This window comes from Anabrus simplex, chromosome 9 (assembly GCF_040414725.1).
Source record: "Anabrus simplex isolate iqAnaSimp1 chromosome 9, ASM4041472v1, whole genome shotgun sequence".
Taxonomy (NCBI): Eukaryota; Metazoa; Arthropoda; class Insecta; order Orthoptera; family Tettigoniidae; genus Anabrus; species Anabrus simplex.
Window position 1 is genome coordinate 98,506,751 of NC_090273.1, and position 27,421 is coordinate 98,534,171.

At 38.6% G+C, this 27,421-nt stretch overlaps 1 protein-coding gene across 1 annotated transcript in view; it reads left to right on the forward strand.

Annotated features, from left to right (window-relative positions):
• The window catches only part of LOC136881233 (putative lipid scramblase CLPTM1), an 86,036-nt gene that overhangs the window by 24,914 nt on the left and 33,701 nt on the right, over window positions 1–27,421 (forward strand). Inside the window, exon 7 of the mRNA XM_067153972.2 lies at window positions 20,711–20,949. Within this exon, the coding sequence (XP_067010073.2) occupies window positions 20,711–20,949 (239 nt within the window). The remainder of the gene's footprint in view (window positions 1–20,710; window positions 20,950–27,421) is intronic.

Consider the following 27,421-nt stretch of genomic DNA (forward strand, 5'->3'; position numbering starts at 1 on the left):
ATTAAGCAGGTAAATATAGTCAAGACTAGTTTCGACCCCTAGGGGGTCATCCTCAGTTGACAAGCGTTAAAAATGTATTGTTTACAAAAACATCACATGTAGTGGTAAAAGCTTAAATTAATTGAACCGATCATTAATGTTGGTAGGTTATACAATGTGGAATATACATGCATTTATGCAACTCAACAGTGGCAAGTTTAACAATGTACATTTAAAGTTGGTTCATAAATTACACATTGGCTATTGATTAGGACATTGGTTTGAACACTTTTGACTAGAATATCAATGTGACACCTTATTGGCATATATCTTAGATGCTAAAATCAGTTTGTAAAGGCTGTTACTCTTGATTGAGTCTTAGTATAAGGTTAATATTTTAAATGAAAACTATTTGCTTAGTATAGGCATTAAATAATGCTGTTAAAATGGACGTAGTGGTAAAAGCTTAAATTGATTTGAACCGATCATTAATGTTGGTATGTCTGGTACATGATTGACTAGTGTGCATAATCCATGAAGACACATATTATTTTTCATGCTACCACCATCCAATTTTTAGGTTATACAATGTGGAATATACACACATTTGTGCAACTCAACCGTGGCAAGTTTAACAATGTACATTTAAAGTTGGTTCACAAATTACACAAATTGGCTATTGATTAAGACATTGGTTTGAACACTTTTGACTAGAATATCAATGCAACACCTTACTGGCATATATCTAAGATGCTAAAATCAGTTTGTAAAGCCTGTTACTCCTGATTGAGTCTTAGTATAAGGTTAAAATTTTAAATGAAAACTATTTGCTTAGCATAGGCATTAAATAATGCTGTCAAAATGGACATATAGCTAAAACAGTGGTATATGTATGTCATATATGCCTGGTTAAAAACACATTACATTAATGTTATTGATATGTGGTGCAACATGTACATTGTTTTGGAACAAATGGGGTTGGCGAATTTTCATAACAGTCTAAGATATAGTATTCTAGTAAAATGGGTCCGTAAAAATATTTATATGTACAAAACAGTTAGCATTTTAATAATCCGCTGTAGATCGGGTAATGCTTAGATGTATATCTAGAGATATATTAGGCAGCTACTAATATTGGAGTTATTAGAAATATTAATGGAGCATGTTTTCCATCCGTATGTCGTGATGTTTCTGGCTGGTGACATTTGTCAGAATGTGTTGAAATTATGCGTCTTGATGCACGTTGATTTTATCGTGGAAGCGTATATGTTGTAAAAACAAGGTACAGTATCTGGAAATAGAAATAATGAGTGTGATAATGGTGTGGTATGAAAGTGTAATAGTAAATCGTATGTCGTTTTACTTACGTAAGGTGTTGGAACCGTGCATTCTTTGTAGCTGCCTGTTGGGATCTGATACGTGTTGCTCTGAGATTGTAGTTAGCGGCGGTAGAGGGGAGGTTTGGGGGGATGGGTGGAGTGTTAGTGATGGGAGTGGGGTTAGAGGGGAGGAAGTCTTGGGGCGGTTGATTTGAACATGTAGATTTTTGTTTGCTTATTCTTTTGATGTAGAAATCTTTTAATAAGGGAATTACTGCATGAAAAAGAATATTGTTTCTGTCTATACTTTCATTTAGGTTGGAGTTCGGGTTCACGTATTTGTCTAAATTTATGTAAAATTCTTCTATTATGCTGAGCAAGGGACTTTTTGGATTCATATTGAGGATTTGCATGTCGTTCTTAATGTCCGTGAAATTATGTTTTTGATCGTCAATGTGCTGACCCATTGCTGAGAAATGTCTGTGTTTGACGGCGTTGACATGTTCATTATATCGTATTAAAAAACTTCTACCAGTAAGCCCTACATAGCTGGCTCGGCAGTCGTTGCATTTGAGGCGGTAGACTCCTGAGTGATTGTATTTATTTATGTTAACTGATTTGGAATTGTATAGTATGTTGGTGTTATTGCGTGCAGTTTTATATGCTATTTTTAGGCCTTGTTTTTTGAAGATATTTGTTATGGGATGTATATGGTTATTGTTGTAAGTGAACAGTGCATATTCTTTTTTATTTTTGGTGATTCTGGTTAACTTGGTTTTAGGTTGGTTTTTGACTTTGTTGATGATCCGGTTTTATCATTTCTCTTTTATATCCGTTTTGTTTTGCTATTTCATGGATTGTGTTTAGTTCTTTATTTAGATTTTCCTTTGAAAGTGGAATGTTATATGCTCTGTGAATCATACTATAGTATGCAGCTCTCTTATGAGCATGTGGGTGGGTGGAGTCTATCTTTATTGTATTTGATGTGTGGGTAGGTTTTCTATATATGTTATATGTTAGGTGGTTGTTATGTCTAGTTATGGATATATCTAAATAGTTTATGGTGTTGTTGTATTCAGTGTCCATGGTAAATTTAATATGGGGATCTATTCTATTTAGTTGTTCTAAGATTATGTTTTCATTAATATGTCTATTGTCCATGATTATAAATGCATCATCGACAAACCTGCACCAATAGATAATATTTTCTATTTTTTTAATTTCTTGGTGTTCTAAGTAATCCATATATATATCAGCTATTATGCCTGATATTGGTGATCCCATGGGTAATCCTTTCTGTTGATAGATAGTGTCATGGAACTTGAAATAATTATTATTGATAGCGAATTGTAAAAGTTTTATAAATTCATCTATTTCCAATTTGCTTAACTTACTGTGGTTATAAAGATTGGATTCTATGATAGTGATAGTTTTTTGTGTGGGTATATTAGGATACATGTTTGTTATATCATATGTTGCTAGCTTGTAGAAGTGTTCTATTCTTATATTCTTAGTAATATTGCAAAAATCTATTGAGTTTTTTATGGTTTTATTTGCTTGAAAGACATAATGTTTTTTAAGGAATTTTTGTATGTATTTGGATAATTTATAAATAGGGCTTGGCCTGTAGTTTATTATGGGTCTCATAGGAATGTTGTCTTTATGGATCTTAGGGTAAGCTTTAGCTGTAGGTATCCCTGGATTCATGGTGATTAATTTTGTAGTTTCCTGTTCGTTCAAGAGGAAATTGGTGTTTTTTAGGAGAGTTTTTAAGTTTTTTTGGATACTGTTAGTGGGATCTTTAGTCTTAATTTGAAAAGTTTCATCTTGAAAGCAGGTTTTTGTTTTTGTTATATATTCCTCTTTATCCATAATGACTGTAGTGTTTCCTTTATCTGCCTTTGTTACTATTAGGTTATTTTGCTGGATTTTATTTTTGAGTACCTTAATTTGTGTTTGGTTTGTGATATCTTGATTGAGGTTTTTGAGTGATCTTATCAATATATTGTGGTAGTGTTTTTTTAATTTCATATCTAATTTCATTTTGTTTTTCTTGGGGTATTTTGTTTAAAGCATCTTCTGTTTCAGTAATAATAGTGGCAATATTTTCAAAAACAGAATTGTTTTTCCAGTTATGTTTTGGTCCCTTGCTCAGTATAGTTGTTTCTTTTTCATTGAATATTGTGTTAGTTAGGTTTTGGAGTGGGGGATGGAAAATATGTTGGTTGTTGTCAGTAGAAATAGTAGTATGTTGTCTATACTGTGTATGATTGGTTTGGTTTAGTGATGCCTTAAGTGCGTTGAGTTTCTTGTTGAGGGTGTTCTGCTTCTGTATGGCTATATTTTCTATCTTTTCGTTGGTTATTTGTTGGAAGTTGTTCCAGTATGTGTGTGGTAGTTCATGTGAGGCTTTGAGGTGTGTTTCATACATTTGTATGTTGAGGTGTTGTTTCTTTCTATACATGAATTTAATTTCTTCCTTAAGCCATATTCGGTTTGTTTTGTTTTGTGTATTTTGGGTTTGATAGGTGCTTCTATGTTTATTATTATATTTCCTAAGAAATTTAGGAGTTAGATTATTTATTAGACATTGTTTTAAGAAAGTGATGTTTTTGACAATATTTGTGATCTTAATTTTCAGATTTTGGTATCTGTGTGCCATTTTTCTTGCCTGGTTGGCTTTTCTACTGTTGTTTATAAGTTTCATTTCCGTATTGATAGATATTACTTTACAAAAAACAATATGTATATGAGTTTCCACCTTATCAATACAAATTTATTTTACATTAAGCAGGTAAATATAGTCAAGACTAGTTTCGACCCCTAGGGGGTCATCCTTTTGTGCATTTCGATGACAATCTGGCTGTATGTGGAGAACTACCGGATGAAGATATTATTGCTGATGTATGCCAACAACGCGGCGGTGATGGATCAGTTACAAGCGATAGTGACATTGGAGATGGAGATAACGACTTGAATCTTGACACCTCAACTGAGTGAAGTGTTAAAATGTAATCGAAGTGTGTAGGCGTTACATCGGTGCGAAAGGTTGAAGTGAAAATGCTTTGAATGCATTACCAAGTTTGCTAAAGGAGGTTTATATTCTTAATGCAAGAAAAGTGAAACAAGCCAAACTATCTGATTTCTTTAAGGCCGGGCCAAGTTCAAAATAATGTTTTCTGTCTTAATGTATTTATTATTTGCAAGGATTTACACATGTAGGTGTATTCCATTGGTTTTTCAGTAAATATGTGATGTATTGCGTAAGTCTGTTTTCTAAGTAATTCTGAGTTACAAGTAGTTTTTTCTCTTCCCCTTGATATACGTATAAGTCAGGTTCAACTGTACTCAAAATATTCAATGTGTTGCGACCTACACTCACGATATTCAAAGTTAAAACAATCCAAGATCATTACAATTAAAAATAGCCGTGCTAATTTCAAGTTGGTTATGGTTATTCACACGGAAACTAAGATATTTGTCAAGTTCAAATATTGGTGAAATATTACAAATCTCTACTCACTGGCATTCGCAGAAACTAAGTGTCAACTTGTCGTCGAAATTTTCTAAGTATTACGATGTCTGGTATTAGGAATACTGAGTTCGACTCGTCGTGTGCAGCATGACCTGCTAGCCAGCTGTGAAGAATGCGAACTGAATTGCTGCGGTGTGGCCTGCTTCTTATATCCCGTACGACTCAAGGCTGCTTGCCACGTCACGGAGGGGAAATGTGCTCATATCTCTTGAATGCCGTGATGGATTTGACTGAAATTAACATATGTTTACATTTAGAGCATGAGCTACACGATGATATGTCTCATTTCCGTAACTTTATCGGCTGAAAAGTTAAGACATTTTCTTTCCAGTACATTCGATAGAGAGGCGTGCAACATGTGATAGTGACGTCACCTGCAGGTTCCTTGCTCGTGATGTGTCCAGCTCGCCACGAGGAACTTCGTATTGCGCTAGCACAAGATGTCGGGCATACGAATACGTATTATCGCCGTCCCTTTTCCACATGTTCCGGCAATTATAAAACAATGTACAGGGCTGGAACAGTTCCTGGTACAATATATATAAGTTAGTTTTAAGTAGACATCTGTTTTATAAATTAATTTTAAGGCCTAAAACATATCATTTTAGACATACAAATGACATTGTTATAGTCATAAAGACTCAACCCGTATTGAATAGGTGGTTTCAATAAATTAATGTTTAACATACAGTTGCATTGTCGCACATAGTGACATACACGCCAGATCCCGTTTCTAATACCAATATAAATGGTCCGTTATTGGACATTATAAATTTTCCAGCTAGCTCATTCTTGGTTGCCAGCGTTTCGCCCTCGTGTGCTAGGGTGGGCTCATCAGTTGGTACCTAGCACACCTACCAATACGCTGGCTAGTGCATACCGTGGAGGCCACTGCGTAGGCTAACTGGAGCCACCGGCAGTGCCAATGCACCAAGAGACTTTGTCTCATCAGTAAAAATTGATGCCTGCTTGGCCATCAGATGATATAGATGTTGATTCCCATAGGGAATCTGAAATATTTGTCCTGAATGAGCAAATTTATAATACCAATATAAATGGTCCGTTATTGGACATTATAAATTTTCCAGCTAGCTCATTCTTGGTTGCCAGCGTTTCGCCCTCGTGTGCTAGGGTGGGCTCATCAGTTGGTACCTAGCACACCTACCAATACGCTGGCTAGTGCATACCGTGGAGGCCACTGCGTAGGCTAACTGGAGCCACCGGCAGTGCCAATGCACTAAGAGACTTTGTCTCATCAGTAAAAATTGATGCCTGCTTGGCCATCAGATGATATAGATGTTGATTCCCATAGGGAATCTGAAATATTTGTCCTGAATGAGCAAATTTATAATACCAATATAAATGGTCCGTTATTGGACATTATAAATTTTCCAGCTAGCTCATTCTTGGTTGCCAGCGTTTCGCCCTCGTGTGCTAGGGTGGGCTCATCAGTTGGTACCTAGCACACCTACAAATACGCTGGCTAGTGCATACCGTGGAGGCCACTGCGTAGGCTAACTGGAGCCACCGGCAGTGCCAATGCACTAAGAGACTTTGTCTCATCAGTAAAAATTGATGCCTGCTTGGCCATCAGATGATATAGATGTTGATTCCCATAGGGAATCTGAAATATTTGTCCTGAATGAGCAAATTTATAATACCAATATAAATGGTCCGTTATTGGACATTATAAATTTTCCAGCTAGCTCATTCTTGGTTGCCAGCGTTTCGCCCTCGTGTGCTAGGGTGGGCTCATCAGTTGGTACCTAGCACACCTACCAATACGCTGGCTAGTGCATACCGTGGAGGCCACTGCGTAGGCTAACTGGAGCCACCGGCAGTGCCAATGCACTAAGAGACTTTGTCTCATCAGTAAAAATTGATGCCTGCTTGGCCATCAGATGATATAGATGTTGATTCCCATAGGGAATCTGAAATATTTGTCCTGAATGAGCAAATTTATAATACCAATATAAATGGTCCGTTATTGGACATTATAAATTTTCCAGCTAGCTCATTCTTGGTTGCCAGCGTTTCGCCCTCGTGTGCTAGGGTGGGCTCATCAGTTGGTACCTAGCACACCTACCAATACGCTGGCTAGTGCATACCGTGGAGGCCACTGCGTAGGCTAACTGGAGCCACCGGCAGTGCCAATGCACTAAGAGACTTTGTCTCATCAGTAAAAATTGATGCCTGCTTGGCCATCAGATGATATAGATGTTGATTCCCATAGGGAATCTGAAATATTTGTCCTGAATGAGCAAATTTATAATACCAATATAAATGGTCCGTTATTGGACATTATAAATTTTCCAGCTAGCTCATTCTTGGTTGCCAGCGTTTCGCCCTCGTGTGCTAGGGTGGGCTCATCAGTTGGTACCTAGCACACCTACCAATACGCTGGCTAGTGCATACCGTGGAGGCCACTGCGTAGGCTAACTGGAGCCACCGGCAGTGCCAATGCACTGAGAGACTTTGTCTCATCAGTAAAAATTGATGCCTGCTTGGCCATCAGATGATATAGATGTTGATTCCCATAGGGAATCTGAAATATTTGTCCTGAATGAGCAAATTTATAATACCAATATAAATGGTCCGTTATTGGACATTATAAATTTTCCAGCTAGCTCATTCTTGGTTGCCAGCGTTTCGCATTGTGCATTGGCACTGCCGGTGGCTCCAGTTAGCCTACGCAGTGGCCTCCACGGTATGCACTAGCCAGCGTATTGGTAGGTGTGCTAGGTACCAACTGATGAGCCCACCCTAGCACACGAGGGCGAAACGCTGGCAACCAAGAATGAGCTAGCTGGAAAATTTATAATGTCCAATAACGGACCATTTATATTGGTATTATAAATTTGCTCATTCAGGACAAATATTTCAGATTCCCTATGGGAATCAACATCTATATCATCTGATGGCCAAGCAGGCATCAATTTTTACTGATGAGACAAAGTCTCTTAGTGCATTGGCACTGCCGGTGGCTCCAGTTAGCCTACGCAGTGGCCTCCACGGTATGCACTAGCCAGCGTATTGGTAGGTGTGCTAGGTACCAACTGATGAGCCCACCCTAGCACACGAGGGCGAAACGCTGGCAACCAAGAATGAGCTAGCTGGAAAATTTATAATGTCCAATAACGGACCATTTATATTGGTATTATAAATTTGCTCATTCAGGACAAATATTTTCGATTCCCTATGGGAATCAACATCTATATCATCTGATGGCCAAGCAGGCATCAATTTTTACTGATGAGACAAAGTCTCTTAGTGCATTGGCACTGCCGGTGGCTCCAGTTAGCCTACGCAGTGGCCTCCACGGTATGCACTAGCCAGCGTATTGGTAGGTGTGCTAGGTACCAACTGATGAGCCCACCCTAGCACACGAGGGCGAAACGCTGGCAACCAAGAATGAGCTAGCTGGAAAATTTATAATGTCCAATAACGGACCATTTATATTGGTATTATAAATTTGCTCATTCAGGACAAATATTTCAGATTCCCTATGGGAAACAACATCTATATCATCAGATCCCGTTTCGACGTGCCCCATTTGGATGTGACCAAATGTTTGTCATATGGCATTCCCTAGACAATGTAATCTTAATCATAGCTTTATGGCATAGATGTGAATGTATGGTTCAGCTGAAGATGACCCTATGTAAGGGGTCAAAACTGGTCCTGTAGCATAATAAGTGCAATAAATAAGTATTGATAGGTGAAAGTCCTTTCCTATTTCTAATTGAGGAGTGACAGTGACGTGACCATACAAAAAAATCTTCAAAATAACCTTGGAAACAAGTTGTGCAGTCTAATTAAACTGTGCTTTAAGTCACAGTGGGAATTTAACTTTGGTAACCTGAGGTATAGTTTCTTAAATGAAGTTCCTGCATTGTCTTCTTCTACCAAAATATGAAATAACCACCTTGTGAATTAATATATTGTATGGTTACTATTATAGACATTTACTAGGCAGCATATTTTATAACTGGCAATTTTAACTGCGCAAGAGCCCGGTCATAGCGCTGTGATTTGTTTCTTCATGCTAACAAGTGTGTTTAACAAAATAAAGATATAATGTGGAGAATTGTGTCAGGTTTATATGAGGAAATAACTATTTCTTTTCTGCCAGTGGGTCAAACAAAAAAAATTTGTGACTGGAGTTCACACGTACTTCTTCTCTGACAGACATTGTCTCAATTATTTTTAAGTACCGTCCCTGAGTCAAAATTTAACAAAGTTGCCATCATCGGTAGAGAAACTGGTGGTGAATTGTTAATAAATATGTATGGCTTGCATTGTGGTTAGAAAAAAGTTCCTTAGATCACATCTTTCAATCATTTTACTGTGAGAAAGTATATTCCCGGGGTCATTACATGTCAACAGAAATTGGACAGTCCAAGTGTAATTGTAAAGATTTGCGAGGCAGATAATCTTCCCCAGAACCTACCTGAGAAGTTGGAAGTAAAAGGTAGGGCTTCAGAAGGGACAAAATATCTGCCCGACAACATTCGAGAGTACTGCACGACAGAAACAAGAAATTTGTTGTGTCAACGGCCAGACGACATGTGCCTGGGCCAGGTAGCAAGACCGATTGTGTGCACAGAGGGAAAAGATATGCATAATTAAGAACATTCCAGATAAAATGAGCAACAATTCAGTTTTGTTACTACGGGATACAAGATAGATTGGTAATCTTCTTCTTAGGACACAGTCTCCCTACGAAGATGGGCAATCCAATTGATTATGGCAACTCTCAGAACAGTGGCTTGAAAGATTTTTATGGAAGTTCATCCATACCAGTGGTGCAGGTTTTTAAGCCAGGAATTTCTCCATCTCCCCACAGATCGTTTTCCTTCCATTTTCCTCTCGATGGTTTGGAAAAGTAGATTAGTAATATAAGTCCTTAATTGGATAATGATTGTAGTTTCAAAGCGTTCTTTTAAAATATCCTACATTATTATTATTATTATTATTATTATTATTATTATTACTACTACTACTACTACTACTACTACTACTACTACTACTACTACTACTACTACTACTACTACTATAATTATTGAATTCTTGTCTTGTTTGTATATCGTAAGATGGAACTTCTGTGTATGAGTGCTGCAAGACTAAAACTTCCTTGCTTTTTTCAAATCTTGAACACTTTTACATTTTTAATTTCGAAAGAATAAAACTCCTAAAAATATTAATGAAATTACACTGGCGGAAAAAATATCTAAACACCAAGAAGGGGTTGTACTAGATTAACGAATGTTGGTAGGTGTGTTTATACATCTGAAAGATGATGTTGATCCAAATTTCCCGAAGATCGCATTGGCACATCAGGTGCGCGAGCGTTAGTTACCTGTGAGGTTGGACGTAGTGACTGCGAGTTGGTCAAGAATGCCTTTACAATGACGAAGAGGCCGGTATCAACAGCACTCTGTGGTTGAATGAGGCTACGTGAAGGTGGAATTTCTTTCCGCACTATTGTAGAATGACTTGGCAGGAATGTCTCCCACCCTGGTGATAGTTTAATGGGGCGTATGGTTCCAATCTGTAGCTAGCTTCAGGTAGTTTCCGTCTCCAATTTTAAATGGCGCTGGAGGTCATTCATAACGTGTAGATAGTTGTATACAGGTTTTGTAGATGGCACGCAAGTAGGCATGAAATGAGCGATATTAATAATTAAAGGCAGTTTGTCTCGAAATGAAGTATTTCATGTCTAACCTCAATCAGTGGCCCCTTCTAACAAGGAATTGGTCGTATCATGTCAAGTATTATGGAGATAATATTGCTGGATTGCATTGAATGCGACTTTACCTAACCGATTAACCTTGTTCGAACTTATATCGATTTTAAGCGATAGTTCCCATGATGCTACAGTATTTGTGTTTGAATTCCAAGTGCCCATGTGCTTGTGCTGTAAAACTTTGTTCCTTGTGCTTGTTTATTAGAAATATATCTTCGCCAGTCCTGAAATCCTGTATTTCCTGTTTGAGTACACCTCGGGCTGAAAACTGAATGGTTCTATTAATGTAGTTCTATATGTTTCCTGTCTCGGGGCATTTAATTCTGTTGTTTTTATTTTCATGTGATACTTGGATATTGATGTGATGCCCCATTCTCTTGCATATGGTGTGTTCTGCTGTCATGCTTTTAAAGGGTTTTCTTATTTTTTATAATATCAGCTTCGTGTTAATGTGTCAGTCATTCATTTGAAGTTAAAAGCTGCTTTGAGGCATGAGGTTATGTTCTTGTTCTCAGTAACATAGTATGCCATACGAACTAGGGGTATCAGATCATTATTTACAACATAGTAAGTACTTGGAAGTAAAAATATATGAATTACAATGTATTGGGCATGGAAGTAATAGAACTGCATTATTATAGACGGGTGAGGGGAGTGGGCTGGGGAGGGAGGGGGGAGCAGTAAGCATAACTGGATGTGTGTCACTGCGCCGGATGCTACTTCTCTGCGCTATCTGTTGATAATAACAGTAAGGTATTGCACAAAATGCGCACTGTGCCGCTATCTCTTATCGGAGACTGAAACTACTAGTGGCTTGGTGCCGAAATTTATCATTGAGTTACATTTCTATTCTATCCTCTTTGGTCTCCACTGTACATGCGTGCTGGTGGCAGTGGTCACGAGAAAGTATGCTCACAAGAAGGCCGGGCTCTGGACCTCACCGTGGCATCCCTGAGAGAGGGAGGACCGCCACATTCAGCGTATGGCTGAGACGCAGCGGACTGCGTCTGCAGCAATTCAAGCGGCAGTTCGCACCATAGTCACACAACAAACTGTTTGAAATCGAAATTACAGTAGTTTAATGTTTTATTTTACCTGGCAAGATTAAGGCCTTCAGGCCTTCTCTTCCATCTAACCAGTCACTTATATACACATATATTACATTGTAGTGTACTTACAGTAATTAGATTTAATACAAATTAAATTAATAATAGTACAAGAATGATACGGTAAGATAAAATAAATTGAGATTAAATTAAGATGAAATAGATATAATAACAGGATAAATTCCAAAAACTAATATCCTACATGTAAAAAAGAGGTAGTACATAAAATTTAATAACATTAGAAAAACAAATCGAGTAAGAATTTTAGACTCTCCACTACCAGGTCATCCATAACAATAGAATGGTTGTGAGCAGAAGCATCAAGTTTACAGATGATCCTTACTGGTGCATAAAATGTCTCCAAAGTGCTTCCTTGAAAGTATGAATAGCACTTAATCCCCTGATACTTTCGGGAAGGAGGTTCCACTCACGGCAGGCAATTACTGCGAATGATTTATCGTAGATGGCAGTTGTATGGGTAGGTAAAGCAAGGATGGAATTATTAGCAGATCTGGTGTTAAGACTGTGATAAGAGGATAGGTATTTGAATTATGACGTAAGTTAAAATGGCTGTGAAGAATGACATAGGGTATGCACAGTGCAACAGATTTCTAGTCCGGGCCAAGATGGGTGGTTATATGAAGGAGTTACATGCCCAAAGTACCATAGGTTACAGACTTATTTCACGCATGCCTTTTGACCCCGTTGTAATCTGCTCAATAACTTGCCCCGATCATCTCTATAAATCGCATCACATTAGTCGAAATGAGGGAAAACCAGAGCTTCTACCAGCATTTTTTCGAGTTTTTCAGGCAATAAGTATTTATACCGACGCAACATGTGCAGTGTTTTCTGGGCGATGTTCGTAATATGTTTTTTCCATGACATGTCATCATCGAAAGTAACGCCTAGGACTTTACTTTTACTGATGACATGAATGGAATGTTAGTATTACACAACCTTGTAGATGGAATCTCAGGTCGATTGACCTTTGTGAGTAGTTTCAGGTATCCAAGGTTGATGGCTTGCGTTTTTGCTGGGTTTAACATAAGACCACATCTCAAAGACCAAGAAGAAAACAATGTAGATCCTGATTGGTTTTGTCTATCGCCGAAAATATTAGATCTAGAGATGTATGGAGGTACATTTGTACATCATCAGCGTAAATTCATACCGAGTGCACATAATCTACGAGGAGCATGGGGACATTCACCTCACACTGAATTCTAACAAAGATCATTTCATCGGATGCAAAGGCCACATATTCAAGTTGTGTGAATGTACCCTTTAACAGGTATATAAACTGTAACTCTTAGTTGAGGCATAATTTGTAAATTGAATGGGTCCCCAACACACACAAACAATGAATTGTCAGCTCCAAGATCAATTCAAGACTCAAATACTTGTTGAATTATGCCAATGTCCTTGTAACAAACAACACCAGTAACATCAGTTTTAATGTATTATTTTTGTTACGGAGGTATCCGTGGTAGTTACAGGTGAAAGAAGATGCAGGCTGGAATAGGTCTCAACTACAAAATTAAAGTTAATTTAAAACTTTAACAAAGGTTATATTTTCTTTTCAAAATCAACAAATAACGGAGTATAACAGGTACCAAGTAGCAGATCAACAAATTAACAAATTACAGTTCGTTACAAGATTTAGGCTTCGAGCCCCAAGTTTAATTTCTGAGCTCTCAGCTCACAACCACAATTGCTAAAGGGCAGAAAACCCCTAAATACAAGGAGCACTTGCTCCCAGCTATTAACATCAAGCCTCTCTAAGGCACCTTTACCACAACACCATAAAGAGCTGACCCGCTCTCGATCTTTCAAGCTTATCAAGGCAATAACAGACTCTTATCGAAACTACCATCAAGGCATACAAAGAAACAGGGGTATTTAATACCCAACTTACAGGGCCTTCGCCTGAAGAAAACAAAACATCAGGTTAAGTTACTGGCCCAAAGTACAGAAGGGATTGGAGGCGTGAACTTGCACTCCTAAATACACTTTTAAAACCTAAGTGGCTCTAGACTGAAACACAGGGGCTAATCCCAAGCTAAGGAGGTGACCTGTATGAGAAAACTTTAATATTTTAAGGAAGAGAAGAAACGGTTATGAAAACGTAGTCACCTCAATTTCAAAATGAAGGGGAGTTCGAGAGGGAAAAGCACTCTCTATCGCCGCTTTACAGTAAAAGGAATTTATAGATTTTACATAGACAGAAAAGAATTTACATTTTAAAAAGGTAGGTTACATACTAAAGGTTTCGAACCCTCCCCAAGAGTTAAACTGCTGAGCTAGCAAGAAATGAAGAAGTTAAGACCATTACCTTGTAGAAGAACTGCTGCTTCCCGCCCCCTGCTACATATCCACACACCCTAAGTTAGATGTTACTGAAGTGGCACGGAGACAAGAAAATCAGCAGTTTTTATACCCTCGTGGAAAATTCGAGACCTTTCAGGAATGAGTAGACACACCCTTTCGCTTTTATTGGATAGCTTAGAGCAACATATCTAAGTCGAAGAAGAAGTACATGATTAGTTGGAAATAAATTAAAGAATCTGGGATTGGCTAAATTCAAAACAGGCGGATAGAAAGAATTAATGTTGCCAATCCAAAGGTAACAAAACAAAATATAGTAAAAACAAAACTTACGAATACTAAATTTCTTCAAGAAGGTTCATTCCTTCGCACCAGAGTGCGTAATCATAGTTTTTAGTAGAGACGTCTGGTAGAGAACGTCCACACTTCTTGATCAAATACAAACAAAAACACATCAAAATTCACACAGAGCTATCATCGGAGAAACTGTTGAGTTAATACAGTTTGTTAAAGTTCAGGCTTTCTCCTGTAGAGGAGTTTCAACGGGCGCAATATTTGAACTAGCGGCGTGGAGGTGTACCGCCCGGTACAATTTTAATTCCATTTTTTAAATGTGTAGTTTGACATTTCATCCACACTGTCTTAGATTAAGACTTCTCTTACCAATGAAAATATTGTTACCACATTTGCATCAAAAAGTATATTTAAAACCTCCTACCAGCAGTTCCTCGTTAAGTGCTTCCAGCAAGGTACCTGTATGAGTGGAACGAGTGATTGTGTGTGAAAATGATATGAGATTATTGCACAATAAATTAAATATTGGTTTAATATGATAATTTAAATTAAATTGAAGAGACTAACGAAAAGGATTTTCACAATACTAGACAGCAGACCTAAAGTGTCAGACAAATGGTTCAGGGAGGTGAGAAAGGATCTCAGACAGGTGGGACTAAATTCGGAAGACATCTCAAACCGAACAAAGTTTAGGTCAGTGATCTACAGATTTCAGGGATTCCATGACGAACCAAAACTTAACCGTGGGTGGACGGACGAAAGAAGACAGGCTGCCAGAGAGAGGATGCTGAAGTTCTGGGCTGTGAGGAAGGCTTCCAGAAACATGTAATTGTTATCTAACGTGGTCTCTAATGGCCGTAAACGAATATATATATATAATTTAAATTAAATTAAAAACATCCATAGTGTATTTACGAAGTAGAAGTAGCCTAAAAATAGCTAGTAGTAAGTACAGTATTTAACTTAGATCTAGTCATGCAAGGATACATTCATTTAAATTTCATTTAATATTTTTATTAAGCTTACTAGTATTTTTTACATTCGTATTTCTTTCGTTGTGTATTGAATTTTTTTTTTTCAAACCTCTATTATGTAGGCAGTTACTTTTTCTTTCTTTCTTTCTTCTTTGCGTATATATATTCATATTTTTGTCTTAAAAATTAGTGTTATTTGTAGTTATTGGTATTTTAAATTAATGTCATTATATGGAATAATAACAATATGTGTGTGGTTAAGTGTAAGAAAGGGCCAAGAGCCCTAACTTTGCCACAGAAAATAAAGACTTTATCTATCTAACATCAGTTTGGACAGGGCTTATGTTGTGTGTTCTCAACATCATGTGATAACAAATTAAGACATACCAATTGTAATATTTTATTGATGTTCATATATATGCATGCTCTTTCCAATTTTGATCATGGCTGAAGATGACGTAATGTGCCAACATTAATAAAAGATAATATAAATCTAATTGGTATTGAATAGGTGGACCTTTCTCTACCCTTTGATAGTATAGAAATATTTGCAATATTATATTTATCTACTTCAGATATCTGAAAACATTAGGTCCCCTGAAATGTGTGCGTGACAGAAAATCTTAATTTCCAGTCTTATATATCCATTAAATCTTTAACTCATAAGAGATATTCATGATGTAGTTCTTTATTGTCATCAAGTCCACTGACGAGCATCGCTTTAGTTAAAATATTGTTCATCGTCATCGTAACAAATTAACTGGTGATGGTAGTCATTATTCTGATTGCTTTTGCAAGCTGAAAAACCACATGGTCATTACTTCCTATTTGTCGGTCATGAAGATGACTATCAAACTTTTCTTAAAAGAAGTGAAGGAATGATCACTCAAAGAATTAAGTAAAAGATAACTTGGAGGCAGGGGTTTGAAGACCCTAATATTGCCGAGCTGGAATAAATCCGAATGTTATAACCTACAATATCCTAAGCCCCTAAATCTTACTATCATCATCATTACACTGTTTGTTGCTAGTTGAGGTGTGCTCTGTCAATTCTGCTACCACTTATCTCTGTTAGATGGTATTACCGCAGCAGTTACAAAAACAATAGCTAGTAAGTTAACACGCAAGAGGCCACACCCGTTTTAGAATGCGAGAGATTGCGCGGAGGCAAATTGCTCACGCTTATCATTTTAATGAGCTGCTATTTTCCTTTTGCAGTGAATGCACTGATAAAAATATAAATATGTATCCTGTTTAACTGCCTTTCAACAACTACTACTAACATAATTACCCACTATATTTTCTCAAAGTAAAAAGATTAAAGAATTATATTTGCAAAATCTGGTAAAATTACGCGAGTTGTCAAAGAACACGATAGGTTGCGCGTGAGCAAATTGCCTCAATGTTTGCATTTGTACATTTCACTGAGTAATTTGGTCACAATTCAAGATAAAACTACAGCACCACACTTCACTGAAAGCCACCCTAAATCTCATGAACTTAAGAAACTTCCTTGGAAATGCAGTCATGTAAGAATGCACTACGCGAGGGGTCGCACAAAGGCAATTTGCCGCGGCAGATGCGAGAGTGAAAGGAAACTTAAACTACTCCAGAACGCAGCAGGCAATACACTGACAATAATCACTGTCAGGCGAGAGGGAGGGGAGGGATGAAATGAGCACCCTAAGCTCTACAGCGGCTAACAACGAAATTAATAAATATTTAAAAAGTGCGGCAAACTGCCGTGGGCGGGACTTCTCGCATGTTAATAAAATTCATATGCATCAGAATGTAGTAGTGAAAGTAGTTTACCCTCCGGGCTGATTGGCCCCGACGGTTGAGGCGATGGCCTTCTGACTCCAATGTGGCAGGTTCAGTCCTGGCTCGGTCCGGTTGTATTTGAAGGTGCTCAAATATGAGAGCCTCATGTTGGTAAATTTACTGGCATGTAAAAGAATTCTTGCAGGAAAAAATAAGTGTCTCCAAGAACTGTAGAAGTAATTATGGGTCATAAAAACAATAACATTGTGGTTATTATTTTTTGATTCATTATGCCCAACTATGCCTTTGCTGGCAGGACCTAGTGTTTACAGTGCACTATGTCTTCTGGTATGGGCTAGAGCAATCTTGTTACCTTCATTGATCTGTCTCAGCTTTATCCTTGGCTTTGACAAAATGAAAGTGACTGAGGTATGAGTGATGCTAGTAATGCCATTCCTTCTGCAGCCAGTCCCTGCTATGAATGGTGTGAAAATATTGCTCATAGGGTCGGTTGGTGCATGCATTTCAGTGGGCTTGGCAGACTGATATGTAATAGCAACTTCTGGCTCAGTGAGGAAAGCAACGGGAAACTACCTCACTCCTCATTTCCTTAGTACGCCTCTTCAGTGATGCCTAGGCCATCTATGACAGCTAATGGCGGAGCTGTTGAGGATCCAACCAGTCTTCGGGCTGAGGACTAAACATACACATACATGCCCAACTAAGGAGCGCGTTTGAACTTATTAACACTTTTTTGTTTCTTTTTCTCTTCCCAATATCTTCATCCTCTCGCTGTTTCCTTTTTGCGTTGTTCTGTCCATCCTGTATTTAGTCGGGTGTGCTTTACAGAAAAATTGTTTGTGAATTAAGATTCTGAATTTTATTCTATCTTGAATGGTTCCTTAATGCCAGTTTCATTTAGGTCTTCACTGATTTCTTTTAGCCAATTATTGTGTTTTTTCATTGATAAAGCTAAGTTTAAAATTTTCTTTGTGAGCCTGTTATCCATTCTATATAAGTGATGGTAAAATTGTAATCATTGTTTCCTGATTGTATCTGTGATTTTTTTCTGTGATTTCTTTTTCATCCAAATTCCATTTTTGCAATTTAATTGTTGTTATTGTTATTATAATAGTTTACCCTTATTTCAACATGAACATTGACCAAGTTTTGAGTCTTCCATAACTATTTTTTATTCTGTATTTGTGGAAATTTTTATCACTTTGAACTGGAATGTTTCAAGTTTGTGGGAGTTCGATATACTTCACCTCTTCTGTGATGGTCATGAATAGTGAGCCAAATTGTATACTCACAGAAAAACTACCTGATAAATGGGGCGATTCATGCAAGTTAACATAATTGGATGGAGAGCATCGACGTGTCTCATAAGACAGCAGTTGTTATCCAACTTACGAAGTATTTCAGTATTTTCAGTGCAGCCATTTATTGGTGGAAGAGAAAAGAGCGCCACTTACATTTTTAAATTTTTGTATACCTGGATGCTGCTTGTGGAGTAGTAAATGAGAGTGGAAAGGAAAGATAAGGTGAATAGAAGCATTTTTCTGAAGATGTATTTCCCTTGGATCTGAGTACTAAAGCAGGCCAAACTACAAGTTCATCAGTGCATATGATGGCTGTAAGAGGATGCAGAATATTCTGAACAGTGAGGGTTCTTACGGCCTCCTAAATTTATTCTCCTTAAATTTTTATAGACTTATGTTTTTCTTTCGTGTGTGCTGGTAATTGCCTTCCGATTTTTCATTTCATTCCTTGTAATAATATGCATAATGTATAAAAATGAATTTTGTTCAGTAGTTCTTTAGAACACCCACCTACAACAAACTGATGATCATAATATATTTTAGTTCAATGTGCATAATTTATATTGTAATATAAGTGTACGTGTTGTTTGTTTTTTTATATAATTAGTTTTGAACATTTAGAGACATACAGGATACTCAAATAAATGTTACACTCTGTAAGACCATTAGTACAGTACAACCTCGATAATTCCAAATCTGTTAATTCAAAATCCGCCTAATTCGAAGCAGCTCTCGTTTCTGGAAACATGAGGTACTGTTTTGCTTGTTATTTAAATTGTTTAATTAGAAATACGGATAATAGGTAATTCAAAGAACAGGTTAGCTATAATTACCAGAATTCAGACTTTTAAGTCAAAACTGCCTGTACATTTTAAAAAAATATTATTTTACAGAGTGATTTAACTTCAAAATTTATCCATGTCATGATAGAATGTGTCTTCTGGAACATGCAGAGGTAGCTTTCTGCACTTTCACTCACTTCGGTGTGCCTACAGTGTGCTTCATATTTGCTAAGATTGAGTGAAATCGTAATTCTTTTGTATTCAGCACTTTAAAGAATGCCACAATATCACGTAGCAGGCAGTGTGCGGAGAAACAGAATCCGCGAACACTGGTGATGCCCACAGTTGGTGAATAAGCGTGGCTCATGTAATCAGTTCGCACGCATCGAGCAATATTGTCAATGCCGATGAAACTGCATTTTTTTATGCAGAGCCTAAACCAACTTATCGTTTTTAAGGAGAGGAGTGGCAGCCAGGAAATTGTACACGGGTGGGGGTCATTGTACTGTGTTGCAATGCACATGGAAGTGAGACTTGCTCCCCTCTTCATGGGAAAAGTTTGGTAAGGTAAGATGTTTTAAGGGCATCGAGCACCTTCCGTGCAAGTACAAAGCATCTAAAAAAATGAAAACAGCACAGTAATCCAAAAATGAAGAATTTATAGAGGGGAGTCTACATAATTTGTCTTCGTTTTTGAAAAGTGTTTTTTCTTGCATTGCGTGAGGTTTCGTTTGCCAACGATTTATCCAAATGCGTTATTTGAATAATGTAAGTGCACCTTGTTGGATACATTTCGGAAATAGTTTTTTTCCATGGCAATGAAAGGTTTAAATTTTCCTTTAAGCGACATGCGTAAATGGATCTTAGACTACTACGTGACACGGCACGGGTTGGCATTTCTGAATTACGAGAGAGGTGCCATGATGGGAAATTGTACAAGGATAGTCACTGTACTGTGTTGTAATGCAGGCGGAAGAAAGAGACTTTCTCCCCTCATCATTGGAAAGTTCGGTAAGCCACAATGTTTTAAGGGCATCGTTTACTTTCCGTGTGAGTACAGGTCATCTAAAATACATCAGTACAGTAATCCAATGAAAAAAGGACTTGTACAGGGAAGTCTACATAGATTTCTCCTCATCTTTGAATCATGGTTTTTTTTTTTTTTTTTTTTTTTTTTTTTTAATGTTATGTTTTTCATTGAATTATTCAAGTGCATTATTTGAATACTGTAAATCTCCCTTGGATACATTTTGGAAATAGCTTTTCTTTTCCATGGCATTTTAAAGGTTTAAACTGTGAATGAGGGTTGATTGCATGCAGTAACGGTTCTTAGAATATTTTGTGACGCAGCAAGGGTTGGCATTTCTGATTTGCGCTTTGGCGGTTAATTCGAAATCACGTAATTTGAAGTCAGATTTTTACATCCCAACGACTTTGAATTAACGAGGTTTTACTGTATTATCCTTGTGAATATTAGTTTCTCTTGGTTCATAAGTTACTATTAATATCTCCCATGAAGAAGAATTGCACTGTTATAACTGAAAGATGAATCTTTTGTTTACAGAACACTTGAGTTGCGTTTGAGATTCCAACCTATATCCTTGTTCAGATGGCAGATCTATTCAGCACAAGTAATGCGCAATAAATGGCCATCTAATGTTTTGGGTGATACCTTTAATGAAAATGATGATGATCAAGATTCTCTGAAAGAAGCTCTGCTGGAAACCCCTGTATTCCTTCTTGCCCTCACTATTGTTATATCAATCTTGCATGCTGTATTTGAACTGCTTGCTTTCAAGAATGGTAAGTAGATATTAGATGATATCACAATTGTTTTTGTATATTTGCTATGGTAACTTACTATTTTAGCTTTTCATTGCTGTACTCCCAGGGCTGAATTTTTTTGCTTGCCCTCAACTGCCTATTTAGGAAACTTGTAGTTTTGTCCACAACATTCCTTGTTCAAAAAAGTTCAAATTAATGTAGTTCTGGGGATTCTGGAATCAAATTAATAATGAACATACCTGGATTCAGCTCCAGGCACAAACTCGCCCTCAGACCTTTTGAAATATAATTGAGTTTTTAACAACTTCTCTCCTGACCCCATGGCATTTAGTCATCAATTTCTAAATTTCTTCAACATTCTGCACATCACTTTCACCATATCAAAGTCCTCATCCAAATTAATCTTCTTCTTCTTCTACTCCCCCTCCATCCATTCCCTTTTCCAGGTTCTCTCTGGGTAGTGTACCAAAGCTCTCCACCTTACTTCATCTTTCCACCATTCCTCTTCTAGTACTTTATTGCTGTCGACTCCTCTATCTGCAATACAGTCCACAACAGAGCTCCTCCATCTCATTCTGTCCCCTAGGCCTCTTTCCAGTCTTTGTATCCATGGATATTCTCTTTGGTATTCTCCCTCCTGGCATTTTCATCATGTGTCCAAACCATTTTAGCTTTGCTATATCAGTCTCTTCTTGAAGTTGACACACTCCCACACTTCTCCTTATTTCCTCATTTCGTATTCTATCTTGTATTTCCCTGTATGCTCCTCAAGAACCTCATTTCAGTTGCTTGTATCTTACTTTGGTTCCACTTAGTCAACGTCCAGGCTGCTGAAGCATAGGTCAGTATAAGTTTATAATAGGACGAGTATAAAATATTCTTGCACTTCATTGGCCCGTCTTCGTTCCATACAATGGGTGGTGTGAATAAAAATGAGTCTAAGCGAGTGAGCGTGTGCTCGCTGAGTGCCTGAGTGTCTCCCTGCCGATGAGCTTCCACTCCGCATTTGCGGTGAATAAAAATATAGAGCGGAAGCACAGCGTACACTCGAGTGTCTGGAGCAGCCTCTCAGTGTCACTGATCAAGGTCGTGCACGTGCCATGTATATAACACCTTAGACTGTGATAACACTTCGATGACTTCCGGGTAGTTCAGTGCTTAACATGGCATTCGGCGATACTGTGGAATTCCAGTCCGCTTTTATCTCCATTTTAAAGAAATATACAATTATGTTTTCGGAGTCACACTTACCAGATAAGAAGCACAAGAAAACAAGTGCAATAAATCCAGTTCAGTGTGAACTGCTCACTAAATTTAACTTAAACATTTCCGTCCAACAACTGTCTGATTGGTTGAATGGTCAGCATTGAGGCCTTCGGTTCAGAGGGTCCCGTATGGGTCGGTGATTTTAATCGCTCCTGATTTTTCTTCTGGCCCGGAGACTGGGTGTTTGTGTTTGTCCCAACACTTTCCTCTTCATAATCGCACAACACACTACGCTACGCTACCAACCATCACAGAAACACGGAATAGTGATTACATCCCTCCATCTAGGGTTGGCGTCAGGAAGAACATCCGGCCGTAAAACAAGGTCAGATCCACACGTGCGACACAATTCAACCCAGGACCCCACAGAGGTTGGAAAAGCGGTAGAATAATTTCCGTCCAACTGTTGGTAAAAAATTTCAAAACATGAAAACGAGACTGAAATATAAAGTAGAATTAAAGCGTACAGGGAAACAAATGATATCGTTAAAATAATGGGAGAAGCAGCTGATGAATCTGATGCAGGGGGAGAATAACCCTACCATCGACCGTCTGAAAGGTAGGAAATCATAGCCTGAATATTACGACATTTATAAACTGAGGAAAATGGTAGGCCTATAACGTAAATAACAAACGTCAATTATGATGAAAATAATACATTGACAATTGAATGTAATTTTTAAGGAGCCAGATCTGCAGGCCCGATGAGTTGGCCTTGCGGTTAAGGGCGCGCAGCTGTGAGCTTGCATCCGGGAGATAGTGGGTTCGATCCCCACTGTCAGCAGCCTTGAAGATGGTTTTCTGTGGTTTCCTCTTTTCACACTAGGCAGATGCTGGGGTTGTACCTTAATTAAGGTCACGGCCGCTCCCTTCCTACTCCTACACCATTCCTATCCCACCGTCGCCATAAGACCTATCTGTGTCGGTGTGACGTAAGCAAGTTGTAAGATCTGCAGCAGTTGTCATCCCTTCGACTTCCTACAGAGGCATCATAACTCTGCAAACATCGGAGTTTCTCCCAATGTGGGATTAATAGACAGTCAGGCCGTGATACATCTGCACTGGTTGAATTCTTCCTTTCCATTGCAAGTAGCCTGTACATTAATGCTTGGGACACCTTTTCTGTAAATGTAGTCATTCCCATGAACGTGTGGCTTCTGAATTTGTACATGAGTACAGTCTAGAGTTCCGACAGCACAAGGGAAGCTTAAACGTTCTTGCCACTTAGCCCGTGCTTCCTGCATCTAAGCAACATTTGTTGGAATTTTATCTAATAATCTGCTTTCATTTCTGTTCATGTCAAAATCTGCGAAAATGTATTTGACACAGATCTCGGAGATGTCTTCACCAACTCCACTCTGAAACCCAGGGTCACCAACATAACGCAAGACGATTTACATTTTTTCTTCATTTGTTAGTGCACCACCCCTTGTTTCTGTGGAGTGCTCAAGGAAATGCTCCACAAACCATTCAGCATGCTCCTTGAAAATCCACAGCCTGTTTCCAGTCATCTGACCAGGCCAGAAATGGAATGAATGAAGCGGTGAGGATAGGAATCGTGCCGGCTGCCAAAGCCCGTTGCACTCCCCTGGGGCAATGATTAATGACTGACAGATGAAATATAATGATATGGGAGAGTGCTGCTGGAATGAAAGATGACAGGAAAAACTGGAGTACCTGGAGAAAAACCTGTCCCGCTTTCGCTTTGTCCAGCACAAATCCCACATAAGTGGCCGAGATTTGAACCACGGAACCCAACGGTGAAAGGCCGGCGCGCTGCCATCTGAGCCACGGAGGCTCTTCAGCATGCTCCTTACTGGACCTTTATAACACTCTGTAATCAAGTTGAGATGATTCTCTGCGAAATTTATATAATTTTCTTTTCCGATTAACCACCACCATTACCTCTGCCATGGTATTGAACTTGACACTGTCATTTGGAGTCACCTACTGAGTTAGCTCAAGGAAACATGAGCAGGCGCTTACCGGAAAGAGTGCCTGCTTTATCTTTATTCACCAGAAATCTGAAGCGCCCACTCTGCTACTCGAGCGACTGGAGTGTGTGCTCAAGGTCACAGGTCTGCTGTGAACGACTGCTTCCAACGGGCGGTTTTTATTCACCACATTCCGAGTGCCTGCTCTAATTTCGCGAGTAAAGGGTGCATGCTTATTTTTATTCACACCACCCAATGTCTCTCACACACTGGTAGAATCTTGCAGACTGCTGTATTCTTAAATAAATTTCTCCATCCAAATTTCCATCCTGTGACGTCATGCTGCCCAAATATTCAAAAATTTTCACTACTTCAAGAGGTTCATTTCCTGTTTTTATCACTCCCCTGGATTATCCAAGTTAATATCTTCCAAACATCAAAGAATTTCTTCAGGATACATACTACAGTCACATGAGAAGGCCTTTATGCACAGCAGAGGTGATTACATCCAGGTAACAGATGTTTATTTCACTGCTGTCTATTCATAGAGAAAGAAATTAAGTAGTTGAAAGCTTATGGGAGCAGCTTACAAACATATTTCAGGTGTATCAAATTATTCTAATTTGATTCCAGCACTACTGTACAACACAACAACATTCAAATCGAGTTAACTCGACTACAGCACTGATGGACCACTTAAGGCAGATTAGGTAAACGTGATTGGAACATTGGAGTAGTTAAAGGTGATTGGTACTCCAGTGCTTTACAAACAACTGAATAAACCACCTCTGCATCATGCAACCAGACCATCTTGTAACTGTGTGGGTCTATTAAGTTACGACAATTCTCTTCATAAATCTCTTTGGGAAACATTTTGTTAAAATTATACTGTCATGGTATCATCATAGTGGTAAAGTGTCAGCCTCCAGACCCTAAGTTAGCAGGTTCAAACCTGGCAGAGGTACTTGGATTTTTGAAGGGTGAACAAAAATCCGTTCAACACTCCAGGTTGTATGATGTCAGTATTTATAAGATATCTTGTGACACATTTCCTGGTGGTATATTAACAGATATCTACATTTTTAATTTTGTGCTCATCTGTTCCACTTATAATTCATGGTGTGGGTTATTGTAGTCATGTCCTAGTTCATGAACCATGGACACGGCTGAGTGGCCTAGTAAGTGGTCCTGGGAGTCGGGATACCAGTTGCTATGGAATGGGAGTGGGCATCTCCGACATATTCTCAGTCATGGCCCTCCTTGTGCTCAGGCGGCTAGGACTATACAATTCACTGGTGGCCTATAACCTGTTAGAGGAGAGATCCTCACTTGGACTATGTGCAAGTAGGGCAGCATCCTGCTTCATGAATTTACCGAGCTCAGAACATTTTAAGCAAGCCTCGGACCTATGGGAGTAATGGAGTCCCACTCCCATTTGACAGGTGAGAGACTCCTTGGAAACAACTTGGCAAACAAAATGTTATTCGATGGGGAGCTATCAATATTATTGGGGCTTATGGAAGAAAGAAGGTAGAACTGGCTGAGTCAGCAAAGAGGATGCATCTGGATGTGCTAGGAGTATGTGATATTCGGGTAAGGGGAGATAACGAGGAAGAGATAGATTATAAAGTGTAGACCTACTTGACGGTGTTAGAAAGGGAAGGGCAGAGTCTAAGGTAGGGCTCTTTATCAGGAATACCAATGCACGCAACATAGTTTCTATTAGGCACGTGAATGAGCGGATGATGTGGGTAGATTTGTCAGTTGAAGGAATATGGACTAGAATTGTCTCCGTGTATTCACCATGTGAGGGTGCAGATGAGGATGAAGTTGACAAGTTTTAGGAAGCATTGAGTGACATCTTGGTCAGGGTCAACAACAAGGATAGAATAGTGCTAATGGGCAATTTCAATGCGAGAGTTGGGAATTGAACTGAAGGATACGAAAGGGTGATTGGTAAATGTGGGGAAGATACGGAAGCCAATGGGAATGGGAAGCATTTGCTGGACTTCTGTGCTGGTATGGGTTTAGCCGTTACTAATACATTCTTCAAGCATAAGGCTATTCACCGCTACACATGGGAGGCTAGGGGTACCAGATCCATACTAGACCATATCTTAACAGACTTCAAATTCAGGAAATCTGTTAAAAATGTACAAGTTTTCCGGGGATTTTTTGATGATACAGACCACTATCTGATCTGTAGTGAACTAAGTATCTCTCGGCCTAGGGTAGAGAAAGTGAAATCTGTCTGCAAACGAATAAGGGTAGAAAATCTCCAGGACGAGGAAATTAGACAGAAGTACATGGATATGATTAGTGAGAAGTTTCGAACAGTAGACAGTAGCAGGTTCAGGATATAGAAAGTGAATGGGTGGCAAACAGGGATGCTGTAGTAGAAACAGCAAGGGAATGCCTAGGAACAACTGTGTGTAAAGATGGGAAAAGCGAACATCTTGGTGGAATGATGAAGTGAGAGCAGCTTGTAATCGTAAAAAGAAGGCTTATCAGAAATGGCTCCAAACAAGGGCCGAGGCAGACAGGGATTTGTACGTAGATGAAAGAAACAGAGTGAAACAAATAGTTATTGAATCCAAAAAGAAGTCATGGGAAAATTTTGATAACCTGGAAAGGCTAGGTGAAGCAGCATGGAAACCTTTCTGGACAGTAATAAAGAATCTTAGGAAGGGAGGGCAAAAAGAAATGAACAGTGTTTTGAGTAATTCGGGTGAACTCATAATAGATCCCAGGGAATCACTGGAGAGGTGGAGGGAATATTTTGAACATTTTCTCAATGTAATAGGAAATCATCCTGGTGGTGTTGCGAACAGCCAAACTCATGGGGAGGAGGAAAATGATGTTGGTGAAATTATGCTTGAGGAAGTGGAAAGGATGGTAAATAAACTCCATTGTCGTAAAGCAGCAGGAATAGACCTGAAATGGTGAAGTATAGTGGGAAGGCAGAGATGAAATAGCTTCATAGAGTAATAAGATTAGAACGGAGTGTTGGTAAGGTACCTTCAGGATTGCAACAACTATCGAGGTATCTCATTGATTAGTATACCAGGCAAAGTATTCACTGGCATCTTGGAAGGGAGGGTGCGATCAGTCGTTGAGAGGAAGTTGGATGAAAACCAGTGTGGTTTCAGACCACAGAGAGGCTGTCAGGATCAGATTTTCAGTATGCGCCAAGTAATTGAAAAATGCTATGAGAGGACTAGGCAGTTGTGTTTGTTTCGTAGATCTAAGAGAAAGCATATGACAGGGTACTGAGGAAAAAGATGTTCATC